The 12,634-nt window shown below is 48.0% G+C and overlaps 6 protein-coding genes across 6 annotated transcripts; 5 read left to right on the top strand and 1 right to left on the bottom strand.

The window, feature by feature from the left end:
- Positions 1 to 250: 250 nt before the first annotated feature.
- On the top strand, positions 251 to 1,287 carry BHQ10_005794 (uncharacterized protein; the record flags this gene model as incomplete). Its single annotated transcript, XM_040878308.1, has 2 exons — positions 251 to 507; positions 558 to 1,287. 2 exons carry the CDS (start codon positions 251 to 253, stop codon positions 1,285 to 1,287), a joined length of 987 nt encoding a protein of 328 aa, XP_040734298.1.
- An 863-nt stretch (positions 1,288 to 2,150) lies between these two features.
- On the top strand, positions 2,151 to 5,132 carry BHQ10_005795 (uncharacterized protein; the record flags this gene model as incomplete). Its single annotated transcript, XM_040878309.1, has 6 exons — positions 2,151 to 2,312; positions 3,567 to 3,886; positions 3,957 to 3,987; positions 4,043 to 4,188; positions 4,268 to 4,443; positions 4,495 to 5,132. 6 exons carry the CDS (start codon positions 2,151 to 2,153, stop codon positions 5,130 to 5,132), a joined length of 1,473 nt encoding a protein of 490 aa, XP_040734299.1.
- Positions 5,133 to 5,455: 323 nt separating this feature from the next.
- Positions 5,456 to 6,784, top strand: BHQ10_005796 (uncharacterized protein; the record flags this gene model as incomplete). Its single annotated transcript, XM_040878310.1, has 1 exon — positions 5,456 to 6,784. The coding sequence occupies one exon, from the start codon at positions 5,456 to 5,458 to the stop codon at positions 6,782 to 6,784; it is 1,329 nt and encodes a 442-aa protein (XP_040734300.1).
- Positions 6,785 to 7,135: 351 nt separating this feature from the next.
- Positions 7,136 to 8,712, bottom strand: BHQ10_005797 (uncharacterized protein; the record flags this gene model as incomplete). Its single annotated transcript, XM_040878311.1, has 3 exons — positions 7,136 to 7,912; positions 7,971 to 8,383; positions 8,436 to 8,712. The coding sequence occupies 3 exons, from the start codon at positions 8,710 to 8,712 to the stop codon at positions 7,136 to 7,138; spliced, it is 1,467 nt and encodes a 488-aa protein (XP_040734301.1).
- A 1,264-nt stretch (positions 8,713 to 9,976) lies between these two features.
- Positions 9,977 to 10,738, top strand: BHQ10_005798 (uncharacterized protein; the record flags this gene model as incomplete). The annotated part of the gene is made up of 1 exon (XM_040878312.1): positions 9,977 to 10,738. One exon carries the CDS (start codon positions 9,977 to 9,979, stop codon positions 10,736 to 10,738), a length of 762 nt encoding a protein of 253 aa, XP_040734302.1.
- Positions 10,739 to 11,276: 538 nt separating this feature from the next.
- BHQ10_005799 (uncharacterized protein) lies at positions 11,277 to 12,164 on the top strand (the record flags this gene model as incomplete). The annotated part of the gene is made up of 3 exons (XM_040878313.1): positions 11,277 to 11,699; positions 11,774 to 11,864; positions 11,926 to 12,164. 3 exons carry the CDS (start codon positions 11,277 to 11,279, stop codon positions 12,162 to 12,164), a joined length of 753 nt encoding a protein of 250 aa, XP_040734303.1.
- Positions 12,165 to 12,634: the final 470 nt, after the last annotated feature.

Consider the following 12,634-nt stretch of genomic DNA (forward strand, 5'->3'; position numbering starts at 1 on the left):
AGAAGGTGTTGAGAATAGGTTACAGTCATTAGAGCAGGGGATATCTGAGATTAAATCACTTTTGGAGATGAGCCTCGTGGGTCAGCATAGTGCAAAAAATGTTGAAATTTCTGGACTATCGTCTACGAATGATCGGCCAGTGGCTGCTGACAGAACTCGGGATGTTGAGATGCCATTAGTGCCGCAGGTAACTGCTACTCTACCGGACCTTAAGCAACCAGCCTTTTTCTCTTCAATCTCATTGCCAGCGATGGGCTCTCTTCACCCACCCCCGGCAACCGTCATTATCATATGGCAAAGGTTCATCGACAACATCGATCCGCTTCTAAAACTATTCCACATCCCGTCTCTCCAAAGGCAGATAGTGAACGCGATTAGAGCATTAGATCGTGTGGAGCCTTACGCAGAATGTCAAATGTTTGCAATCTACTATTGCACTATTGTCGAAATGTCTCAAGATGACTGTCAATACATCTTGGGCGAGCAGAAGAAAGCACTTCTTGATAGGTACGAGCTTTGAACTCGCACTTAAAAATTTCCGAAGCTAATTATCACAGGTACCGGGCTGGCGTTGAAGCTGCTTTGGCACGTGTAGATCTTTTAAACTCACCCAACATCGCGAGTCTACAAGCATTCGTTTTGTATCTCTCATGTGCGTCGCGAGACGATCAAGGCCCGGATGCACATACCCTTATTGGCGTGGCGATACGAAATGCAATCCGACTCAAACTCCATCATCACGGAACCGCTCTCAGCCGCTCACCCTTCGACGCAGAAATGCGCCGGCGGCTATGGTGGCATCTATGCGTCATAGATGTCTGCATGGCAGCGGAGCATGGCACGGAACCCATCATCCTGGAAAAATCTTTCAACACTCCCTTTCCATCTAATGTGAATGACTCGATGCTGGACCCGGATGGGAAAGAACTTCCTGCCAGTCTGACTGGGAAGAGCGAGATTTTCTTCACTCTGCTCCGATTCGAGATCTGTTATTTTGCACGCCAGATGATTTTTTCGGAGGAGTTTTGTCGGTATAACTCGTATGCCATACTGTCGAAGATCGAACAATGCGAAGCTATTGATGCTTTTCGATCGAGAATTGAGTCGCAATATTTGGCTCGTTTTAACACTATTACTGCTTTCGATGATAAGGTCATTATTGCTGTAAGGAGTACTTTGGACAGTATCAAACGACTGGCTGGTGATTCAAGTGCTGCAATACCGCTTGCTGGCGTCAAGCTTGATCTGCGAGAGGTTTTTTGCGATATTCGGTATCAGGAAAGTTGATTCCATTCAGCTGCTGAAAACAATCTCCAATTCTCAACTCGAAATGCAACAAGTTTATGGAAAGTTTCAAGTTTGACCTGCTTCGGCAGAGCTCTGAAGGCACAAGTATCCAGTCAACACCAGTCTCGCCTGTTTTTCCTAAACAGTAAGAGTTTCGAAGAGATCCGTCAGACCGTAGTTGGGCGCTTCTATGTAACGGAACTCCTACCCATGAGGTAATGCATGACTGAGTGAGACTACTACACAGAGAAGGACGGTCAGTTGCCGATTGAGAGATCTGGTAGCCAAGCTCTCCAAAAGACGAACGAGATTGTAGTTCAATGCGATTCTCTGACGACGTGTTGGGGCTTAGTATCGTTTGTGTAAATGGCGAGGAGCTTGGATGCCTATCAGGGTCAAAAATGATGTCAGAAATAGATTCCTTGATGCATTGAACAGTTTCATTTTCAGATAGCTCCAGTTAGACTTGCATCGAGCAAGCCATCTGTGAACCCTGTGTATCGGCGACGAAAGTATGTACGGAATGACGAGTGTTGAAGCATATTTCATGATAGAAGGAGTACCGGCTGGATTAGCTCGGTCTCACGAAGCAATAGAGTTCTCTATTGAAACAGGTTCTCATTCTGCAGGTCACAAAACTGGGATTTGCGCAATTCCTGGCGGCGTAGTGTTGATCAGCAAGGCCTAGGGAGCAGTGATCTGTAGGCATGAAACGTATGGTGTATAAACGTAGACAGTGATTTAGCTTGCATGCTCATGTATAGGCAAGGGATTATAAGATGGGAAGGGACCAGGAGCATGAACGAGTACTGCCACATGAAGATTGGTTGAGTGTGTTACTGCAACAGGCAAAGATTAGCAAGATGGGAGTCATCTTGCAGATGAAACAGGCCGCGCAAGATGGGTTCAAGCCAACGCTGCGCCACGAGACATTCCAATATGAAGCTGTGAAGCTATATCATGCGGACAAGAAAGGAAGGAAGGAAAGCAGGAAGGCCGGAGTAGTTGGCTGCTCCGATGTTACGGTATGGGAGATACACTAGCGGTAAGACATTTCACCAATAGGAATTGTCCCAGTTGTGCTGACGAGAGGATGTTGCTTGTTGAGAGAATAAAATACCGCTAGAAGGAACAGATAGTGTATTGCGGCACATATATGCCGCTAGTCCCGATGTGGAAGCTCGAGACCCCGAGAAGTGGATCCGCAGTCGTGCGGTCTAACCCAATCAGCACGCATATATTACCAACGCTCAGTCTGTGGATGGCGCGAGTGACATCGACGCGACCGCCAATTGGTAAATGGGTTGATCGCTGCCTGCTTGCCTCAATGCTTGTTCTGTGCTACTCTCTAACAGGCTCAACGACATCCAGAGCCAATCCAGCGCCCTGGTCGCTGAAAATTCTGTTGTATTCCATCATTTTACGAATAATCTGAGGATATTCAAGCCCTTTCTTTCGTCATTTCCCCACAGCCCTGGCTGATTCTGCTCCTTATCCCCAGGCAGATTGATTGTTTTGCTGGCATTCCCTTGCACCGCCTTTCTGGTCTCGATCTCTGTGCATTTGACCCTTGACCCGCTTGGCATTCCTGACTGTTCTTCGGAGTAAATGCGTGGAGTCATCTAATCAGATATAAACATCTGTTGTCTGGCTCGGCTCTTTTGACCCGTCATCAAAGTTCAAACTTTGTGCTGTCTTCCACAGCCCACGGCGTCAACGGTTCTTTTTTGCTATCAACACATTGTCACAAACTACCACCTCCTGCAGCTCTTGTGATAAGGCAACTGATCTGTCAAGTCGACCAGGAGATCTCGGCGAATTTACGGATTCCACGAGGTCGCCGTACAACGTACCACATCCAGCTGTCCTGGACCTGGATTACGCCACCCACCAGCACTCCTCCTTCCAACCTTATCTGTGACCCTCACCTCTTCATTTCTCTCGTGTTATTCTACTACTATTCATTTATTTTGTACTTGGCCCATCTAGACGATATTTGCACGACCTTCGTGATAGTTGTTGGTCGGTTCTGATCTCTTGTCGTTGCACGGTGTTGGCGGTTAGCTTTTCGACTGCCTTGTTTTTCTCGGTCTCATTGGATTCACAGCGAGCACGACTTCACTCAGCAAATGGCTTGACAAGTTAAGTAGTGATTATTGCTGCCTTGTGAGTTTCGAGTCATTGGTTACTACCATTTAAACCCGTTCGACTGTTCAAACGTTCGGGTACTGTACTATTCTACTGGACTACCACCATCCGCAAATCTGGCTTGCCAACAGATGGAAACTGCGCCGTCCCTCAGTTTGGAACGAAAACTTGACACCACAGCCGTGCGATCCGCCGAAGATCTCGACGCAGCACAGCAGCTCATTTCATCTGCCAGAGGATTGCGTCCGATTCTAGCTTTCCCGCAACAGGACAGAGTGTTTTCAGGCAATGAAGATTGGCAAAGCGCCAACAAGCCCAGCATGTCGGATGAAATGGATATGACGCCGGATCAAGCAAACTCGGAGGTTGACCATACCATGTCTAGAGGACCACAGCGATCACCAAAAATACCATCGGGGCGCGACACTGCCTTTCTAGGACATTCATGCAGGTGAGATGACTTTATCCTTGATAGAAGCAAAGGATCAATGCTAATGGGTATCAGCAACTGCGGCACTAAGAGTACACCTTTATGGCGGAGATCTCCAACAGGTGCGACAATATGCAATGCTTGCGGGCTCTACTTGAAAGCTAGGAATGTTCACAGGCCGACAAAACGGAATCGGAACCGTCCGCAATCAACTACTGGGCCAAACCCCGACTCACCAAGTACATCACCAGCTCCAATGACAGCCGTGCCCGAAAGTGGTTGTGGCTCTACGGGGTCATGTCCGGGTGGTGGAAATTGCAATGGTACAGGTGGTGCAGAGGGGTGTGACGGTTGTCCCGCTTACAACAATCGTGTTTTCAAAACTACTACTCGTGTATCTAGCGGCCAGCCTGTACCCCAGCCTGCTGAAGAGCAACCACCAAATCCGGCAGTCGATTCCAATATGCCCAACGCAGAAGGTGGTGGAGAGTTGCTTGTCGCATGTCAAAACTGTGGCACTACGGTAACGCCATTGTGGAGACGAGACGAGAATGGCCATCCGATTTGCAATGCTTGTGGTGAGCTTGAAGAGTCCACCTTGAACAATTGAAGTATGCTAATTCTGTCAGGTCTGTATTACAAACTACATGGATGCTACCGACCAACAACGATGAAGAAATCGATCATCAAACGGCGTAAACGAGTGGTCCCCGCAATGCGCGATCACTCACCAGGTGCTGGAACGCAATCGTCAGCGGAATCTTCCGCGTCCCCGGAAGCTCATCCAGCACGACTTGCGCATGGCCTTGATAGGCCAATGTTGGCACCACCACCTGTTGACTTTACCGGTTACAACATGAATGCCGCCACTACCATACCTCACCATCCTGGTCCCCGCCTACCAGAAATACAGTCTACTTTCCAACGCCAATCACATTCCCCTGGCGCAACATCCAACAGAGACGGCGACACTCTCCCACCGATGGAATCATCCAATCAACTTCCGCCAATAATGTCTCAAACGTACCCTACCCCTCCAGCCCGGCTTAGCCCTATTTCTTCAATATTGAATCCCGGCGCAAATCCGGCAGATACCACCAAGATGCCTGTAGGTGGTGGCTACCGTCACTCACAATCCCCGCCCATCCCGTCTCCAGGGCAATCGGACGCTTACAAATACGAGCGACGAGTGCAGCTTCAACGAGAAGCCGAGTTAATGCGAGAAGCATTGAAGGCAAAGGAACGCGAATTAGCCGAGCTGGAGTAGACGGTACACCAGTTACGAGTTTTATTATTGATGAATATCATGTTAGATTATACCCATGGGCATAGCCCATTGCCACTGTTTTAGTGAGCAAAAGTCTCAGTCTGAAACAAAGTATCATATACATTTCAAGATTTCGATGTGTTTGGAAATTCATACTATTTAAATTTGATTGCCACAGATTAGGGTTTACGTATGTCACTATGAAGTGGCCACACACCACACTCATCGCCCATGTAATTCAGCCTCGCAGGTCGACAGAAACAACATCAACGCCGCAACCACCCTTGTAAAACCACCCTTGTACTTCGTCAGACACAGCTAGAATGGCCAGCAAAGAATATGCCCTCAACTTTACCGGCGATGTCATGCTCGGCCGTCTCATCGATCAACTCTACCCAAACCACGTCCCCTCTCCCGACGACGAGCGACACATCCGCGTCTTCCAAGCCCAACACGCATCCCTCCTAGGTCTCCGAAACTACACCTTCGAAAGCCCTTGGGGCACCGTCTTGCCTCTACTCGCAACCGAGGGAGATTTGAACATCATCAATCTCGAGACATCCGTAACGACGCACCCGATCCCCTGGCCTGATAAGGTGTTTAATTATCGAATGCATCCGGCCAACGCAATGCCGATTCTGGAAGCGGCCAAGATCGATTTTGTTTGTCTGGCGAATAACCATACTCTTGATTTTGGGACCGAGGGGCTTGTTGAGACCATTTGGACGTTGAAGCAGCACTCTGCCACACCTGCTGCTACCCCTGGTGCTGGGAAGTATCGGGTAGCCTTTGCGGGAGCCGGGGAAACGACGCAGGAAGCCTTTGCGCCTGCTATCCTCGACCTACCCCGACAAAGCCAGGTGCAGGAGCAACATGCGACAATGACGCACGGCGACAAACCAAGTGCGCTATCAGCCCCAACCCTGGACTCCGCAACCCGCACCCATGAAGTCCACATATACGCCGCGACAGACCATCCGCACGTCTGGTGCGACATACCCACCTTCCACTTCGTCGACTACACGCCCAAATCCCGCGAACACCTCAAACGACTAATATGGAAACACTCCACTGCACCGGAAATACGCTCATCCGAGTCATCGCCTGCGCTAAAGATTTTCTCATTCCACTGGGGCCCGAATTATACCTGGCACCCATCTCCCGAAATCCGGCAAATGGCGCATTTCCTCCTCTTTGAGTGCGGGATTGACATCGTGCATGGCCATTCATCGCATCATGTGCAGGGCATCGAGTGTCCTGCTCCGGGAAAAGTGATCATCTATGGTTGTGGCGATTTTGTGGATGATTATGCTTTGAATAAAGAGTTTAGGAATGATTTGGGTGCGCTGTATAGGGTTGTTGTGCAAGAGCAGACACATTCAGAGTCACAAGGCGGAGAAGGGTTGAGACCAGTTAGGTTGGAGATTTTTCCGACGAGGATTAAGCATTTTCAGGCGCATTTGTTGCAGCATTACAAATTTGGGAGCGGGGATGGGGATCATGATTGGGTTGTTGATACGATCTCGAGATTGACGCGCGATTTGATGGAACAGGAGTGTGGGTGTGGATACGCACATGATGATATGACAGGAAAGAATATTGTCAGGCCGGAGTTGGGGGATAGGGGCCAGCTTATGATTGACTTGACTTAGTATCTTGACAGCCGTTACATCGGACCTGTCTCTCTCGATTGAGGATAAACCTCCTGAAATGTGCTATGTACACTGTGCTTCATCATCATGCAAACCACCAAAGAACTCGACTATGTAATGAGTAACAACGACTAAACGCCAAACACCTTGCCATGTATCATGCTCGTCATTTCATCTCATGTCAACTCATTTCTCCCCTGAAAATGCCCAAAAAACTCCAAAGATGCTCATGTCGTCGTTTGGCTACTATCTCACTAGATGTAACGCATGCAATGCCCGTGCTTGTGCCGATGCAATGGCAAATAAATGCTTCAAAATTGATAACGCAGACAACGCTCGAATAAAGACGAATCATTCCTCCACTTTGATGACGGGCGAATCGCTAGAATTTGTACAAGTGGAAGCTTCGCTATCAACACTTGTTCTTGCTTTGCGTGGTCGTAGTTTGCGGCCCTCGACTGATTTAGGATTTGTTTTTGGTTGCTCCGGTTGTTCCAATGGTGAAGGGGTGGGACTGGTTTGCTCAGCCATAGCATCAGAGTTCACTCGCAACCGCAAGGAGACCAAATCCGGCTTTTCCTGGTCGCCAAAGTTAATTCCCACGGTGACTTTGGGTAGGATACGTCGTTTTTGCTCCCTTCCACGTTGCCGAACAGCAGGGATTGGATCCTCACCGTCGCTGTCGTCTGCAGATCGTTTGCTGGCTGTACTGTGGCGAGAAGAGGACCGAGACGATATCAGACGAGGCTTAAAATTCGCCATGAGTGCTGAACTGTGCCCGTGCGGTTGACTGTTGTGTTGTTTCAATGTGCTGGCTGTTGTTGCCGCTGAGGTCTGAGACGACGCAGCAGAATTCGCTGAGGAGACAAATGATGAAGCTGATGAGGACTCTTCGTCTAACAAGTTGGCAAATGCGCGGTCAATATCTCCTCGGCAGCGACGCAGCATTTCCACAATCGCATCATGATCGTATTGACCTCCGAGTCCTTCTTGGATGCACGAGATCTTCCAAGGCTGGGCCGTCTCGAGGTCGAGAACCACCGGACTGGTTGGCTCTTTCGCTTTGACGTTCGGCATTCCTTCGTGTGGGCCGTCAACGTTGCGTACTGATGAGTAGTGAACATTGTTCTAGACATATTAGCAAGGACCAATTCATTGACAAGGCGGGGTAAGGAGATGGGCTTACAATATATGCAAGATGTAAAAAGTCCCGAAGCTCGCCATCTGGAGCATTCCAAGCTCGAAAATCCTGCACATGATCCTCACTGTATACCCGAATGTCTCGTTTGTAGTATTGACAACAGGCCTGAAGCTCCTCGGCACCACCCCAGATGTAGTTGGTTGCAGTACGCGAGACCATATCCTGAAACGCGTCTTCGATTTCGGTCGGTGTGGGCGACGGGCTTGCCAATGGAGTGCGTACTCTTCGTGGTGCAGCTGCAGCTCGCTTGGATCGTCTTTCTCCCCCTTGGGCCACGGCAAAGCCTGCAAAGTATTCCCGGTTTGCTTCCATGTGGCCGGATAAATTGTCGCGTATTTCGGTCGCGTGATCCCAATCACCGTACATTTGGTCGGATAGAGCGTAGTAAAGACAATTACCTAGACATTATGAGAAATCTTATTCTTCATTGCAATAATTAATTGACCATACCGTCACCCTTGGTATCGAACACGTAGAGCCCCCGGGCTTCCAGTGTCTTCAGATTGACATTGACATCGTCCAAACCGAGCGCTTTGGTCTGAGAACGCGTAGTTCTGCCGGATGGATCGGCCGGTCTGGGAACAGCAGTGAATTTTCTGGTTGTCGACCTCGGTTTGGGTGCTGGTTTTGCTGTGGCTGCTATCGCTGGAGCTGTTGTCGAGGGAGCGTCGTTGTGGTCGGCCATGATGGGCACGATCCTACTTCGATTAGCCGGCGAGTCAGCCATGATTGCAGGAGCTCTCTGCCGGACGAATTGCCCTCATTTGGCGAGACCATGCAACGGGGGGGGTGTAAGAGATGCAGAAAATGAATATGAGAAGTGAATACAAAGAGGCAGACGATCAGCCGGTAAAAGGGGAACGGAGCACCAAGTAGGAAGACCAGGGGTGGAGTGGATTTTCACGGAGATACGGATCAGTGGCTTAAGAATTGATGCAAGGAGGAGAAAAAGACGGGGTAATGACAAGACCCGAATGATAAAGAAGGAATGGAGGAATGAAGCAATTAATTGAATTGGGTCTCCGTCAACATGAGGTGAGCTATCCACGAATATCATCCGAGAACCTGGTGCAGTACTAGCAACAGAAAACAAGAAGAAGACGAGCTAGTTGATTAGGCGGGCTTACCGTAGATGGCCTAAGAAAAATGGCAAAAAAAGAGTTTTTGGTTGATGTCACCGACTCGGCCAAGGCGGTGGCAGAATCGCGCTTATTTAGGCAAACACGTCGTTCCAGGCAGGTACTTTCTTCCTCTTGCAATTCGAGATGACGGATTTGTGAACACGAGAAGATGAGAAGTTGAGAGGATGAGAGATTGAGGCGAGATTTGGAGATTCAAGGGTAAAAGATGGCCGACTCGAGAGAGTTTATACTCGAGGATCGACCGTGAAGCTATCTCCAGATTCAATGCGGAATGAACTGGATAGATTGAAGACACAGACATTTCAGTATTGTTGGGTGCCTGAAGTCAATGATACAGCCTATTGTATTTCAATTGACGCCTGCCTATTACTCTACAATGTCACGATCAACTCTGCATCATTCGACGGGGGTTGCTTAGACCTCACGTGTCACTGAAGTGTGTTCTCAATGGAACAATACAGTTGTTTGCTCAACAATTACATATCTCAATAGACACTTCATTTGAGGTGTTTCAGGTTTGAGTGCTTAGGATTTGAGGTAGACAAAGCAGACACGCTTTGACAAAAGCCGCCCGATCACCAAGGATATATGCTGACAGTCGGAGTGACTCATATTTTCTGGATTATCGGGGCTATTGAGGCTTTTATATCTTATTGGCACATGCCTAAATCGGCAGTTAGGCCTCCATTCACTAGGTACCTATGGTTGCCTGCAACGTGGAACTCCTATATAAATGAGGCTCTTGGTTATACAATATGTTTATTTTGCTTCCTTCCCCTTTTACATTCAGGTATACATTACGGTGATATATATTCAAATGCTCTCGATAAATTCTCGTTATTTCACAAAATGACTTCTTGCTCTGCCCCACGCTATCGGCGCAGGCAACGCCGACAGTCCCGAGAAGTAAACGAGAAGCTCCCCATCGAAACATACCTCTACCGCTGTGACCCATACCGCTCATCGACCGTCCAAGATCCCTGGCCGTATGGGATCAAAGTACTCGCCCACCCTGCTATACAAGCGCTCATCTTGACATACAAAGGTGACATCCGAGACACATTCATCGAACATGGGTTTCCCGCAGACGGCTCAGGGGTGAAGCTGAACTTTGCTGTGAGGCGAGTGTACCCTTCTGGTCAACGACCTAGCACAATTCTGAGCATAGGGATCGAGCAAGACCCTGTACAGGATCGTGATCTCAGCGAAGTACGAGACGCAGTCTGCGATCTCTTGAAGAGGAGGAAGTTAAAGTTTGTGCACGTGGACATTTACGACTGTGACAGACGATTCTTCCCTAAAAGATTTGCTATCTCTTCAGATCACCCCGCTTCGATTAAGTACAGAGAGGTCAAAGGGGATATTGTGAGGCTACTCCGAAACAAAGTCGATCTGCCCTGGCATTCTGTCTGTCTGTATCAGGTGGGGAGAAGTTTGAGTAAAGCGGTGCCATGCATCGTCGTCACAGTGCCTCCAGAGGCAACTTACAACTGGGCTTCTTTAAGGCTCCAGATATTGAGACTGTTAAGGTCTAGCGACGTCGATATCGATATTGAATTTTTTCCAGAGGTTATAATCAAGGAGAAATCAACGGAGAGCGTTGTGCCGTAGCTTATTTTCCTTGAGAAATCAGGTCATTTGCTTTCCTGCTGTTGTACGATTAGAACGAGTTTGAAATAGCATAGCTTAAACATATTTTGCATATTTTGCTCAATTTCCTGGAAAAAGTGTAGAGATTGGTAATACCTTAGCCCTGATTGGCGGGAACTCCCCTCGGCGATCAGGAGATCCCAGTCTATGCCCTAATGGTCCTCGATCGTTGTACCTTATTTGTCGTATTGGTTTCACAAAAAAACATGTTGAATGCAAAGATTGGAAATCAAGATTATGTGATTGGTACGTCCGTGGCGCTCCCACGTCACCTTCCAGGCTCGTTGGTATAGAGGAGGATCCGAGCGCGCTATGCCCTGATCTCATGTTAGGGTTATAAGAAACGAATTATTATGAATATTTTGGTAGCGAAGAGTGTGAAGATTACAAGTCAAAAACTTCTAGAAAGTCGATCCTTTTCCATTCAAGCGAAATATCTCATTGAAGCAATATACATTTCATTCAATCAATATTCGCCTCATCCGAGCAAATATACATCATGTCAATCGAGCCCAGCATAGAAACCCTCTCCCCTCAAGACGCCCACGTTGCCAATGAATCGCACTCCGACCACGGCGACGTCGTCCGAGACATCATCATCGGCTTCGCCGATGGCCTCACAGTTCCATTCGCCCTAACGGCTGGATTATCAAGTCTCGGCAGTTCAAAACTCGTCATCGTCGGTGGCCTTGCAGAACTATTCAGTGGAGCAATATCGATGGGACTGGGTGCGTATCTAGCTGCTGTTACTGATAGAGAGCACTTCAAAAATGAGGCCGCGCGTGAAAGAAGGGAGGTTGCAGAGAAACCGGGGGCGGAGAAGGAGGAGATTTTTGATATTTTTGCGGAGTATGGAATTAGTAGGGAGGCGAGCCAGGGGGTGGTGGATTCTTTGGTCACGAATGAGGACAATTGGATTAGGGTATGCTATCATTCTTATTATACCTTGCTTAGGTTCTCGGGGTGGTTTTTGAATTGTGCTTACAGTCATGATAGTTCATGATGGCGTTTGAACTCAGACTCGAAGAGCCGAATGTCTCTCGAGCATGGATCTCGGCTGCAACAATGGGATTATCCTACTTTATCGGTACGATCTATCACTCTCTCGCAATTCATAAACCTACCACAGACTAATTGTAATTCCACAGGCGGCCTCCTTCCAATGATCCCTTACTTCGCAATGACCAACGTAACCCACGCCCTCTTCGTTTCCATCGGAATCACATTCGTCATACTTGTCGCTTTCGGCTTTACCAAGAACTACATCATGATCAAGACTACTCGCTCGGGGCTATGGGGCGCTGTGCAGACGTTGATTGTTGGGACGTTGGCTGCAGGAACGAGTTATGGTATTGTTTATGGTATTGATCATAGCAATATTGCTTGATATTTGATTGCAGACTGTGTGCAAAGACTTTTAGATTAATTTGTGTGGAGTTTATTGGCAATGGGCTTTCTGCGTAATTCGACAACTACGATGTTTTGAGCTCGCTTGGATACGCGTGCTGCAAACATGCAAATATGGTGATATATCACGATCGGAAAGCACTCTATTCCCGTTTTAGTTTTTGAACAGGAATTAATTACAAGTATGATATTCATGGCTTAGATCTCATGTTGTTMCCAGCCACAAAATACGAATCATGCCTATATTTTTCGATGGAAGTACCGAATAGGCAATACTCGAAATTAGGGCTTAGGTGGGGCCGAACAGCGATTCGAAGCTATTAACCAATCATGAAACTTTATTCGGGATATTATAGAATGCCCTCCACTGTACTTCATATTATTCATATCATGGTTGTAGGAATAAGGATTGGATTTCAATCGTTGCCAAAATACTACGGATTAAGCTAG

The sequence above is a fragment of the Talaromyces amestolkiae genome, assembly GCF_001896365.1.
Source record: "Talaromyces amestolkiae strain CIB chromosome Unknown scaffold10.1, whole genome shotgun sequence".
Taxonomy (NCBI): Eukaryota; Fungi; Ascomycota; class Eurotiomycetes; order Eurotiales; family Trichocomaceae; genus Talaromyces; species Talaromyces amestolkiae.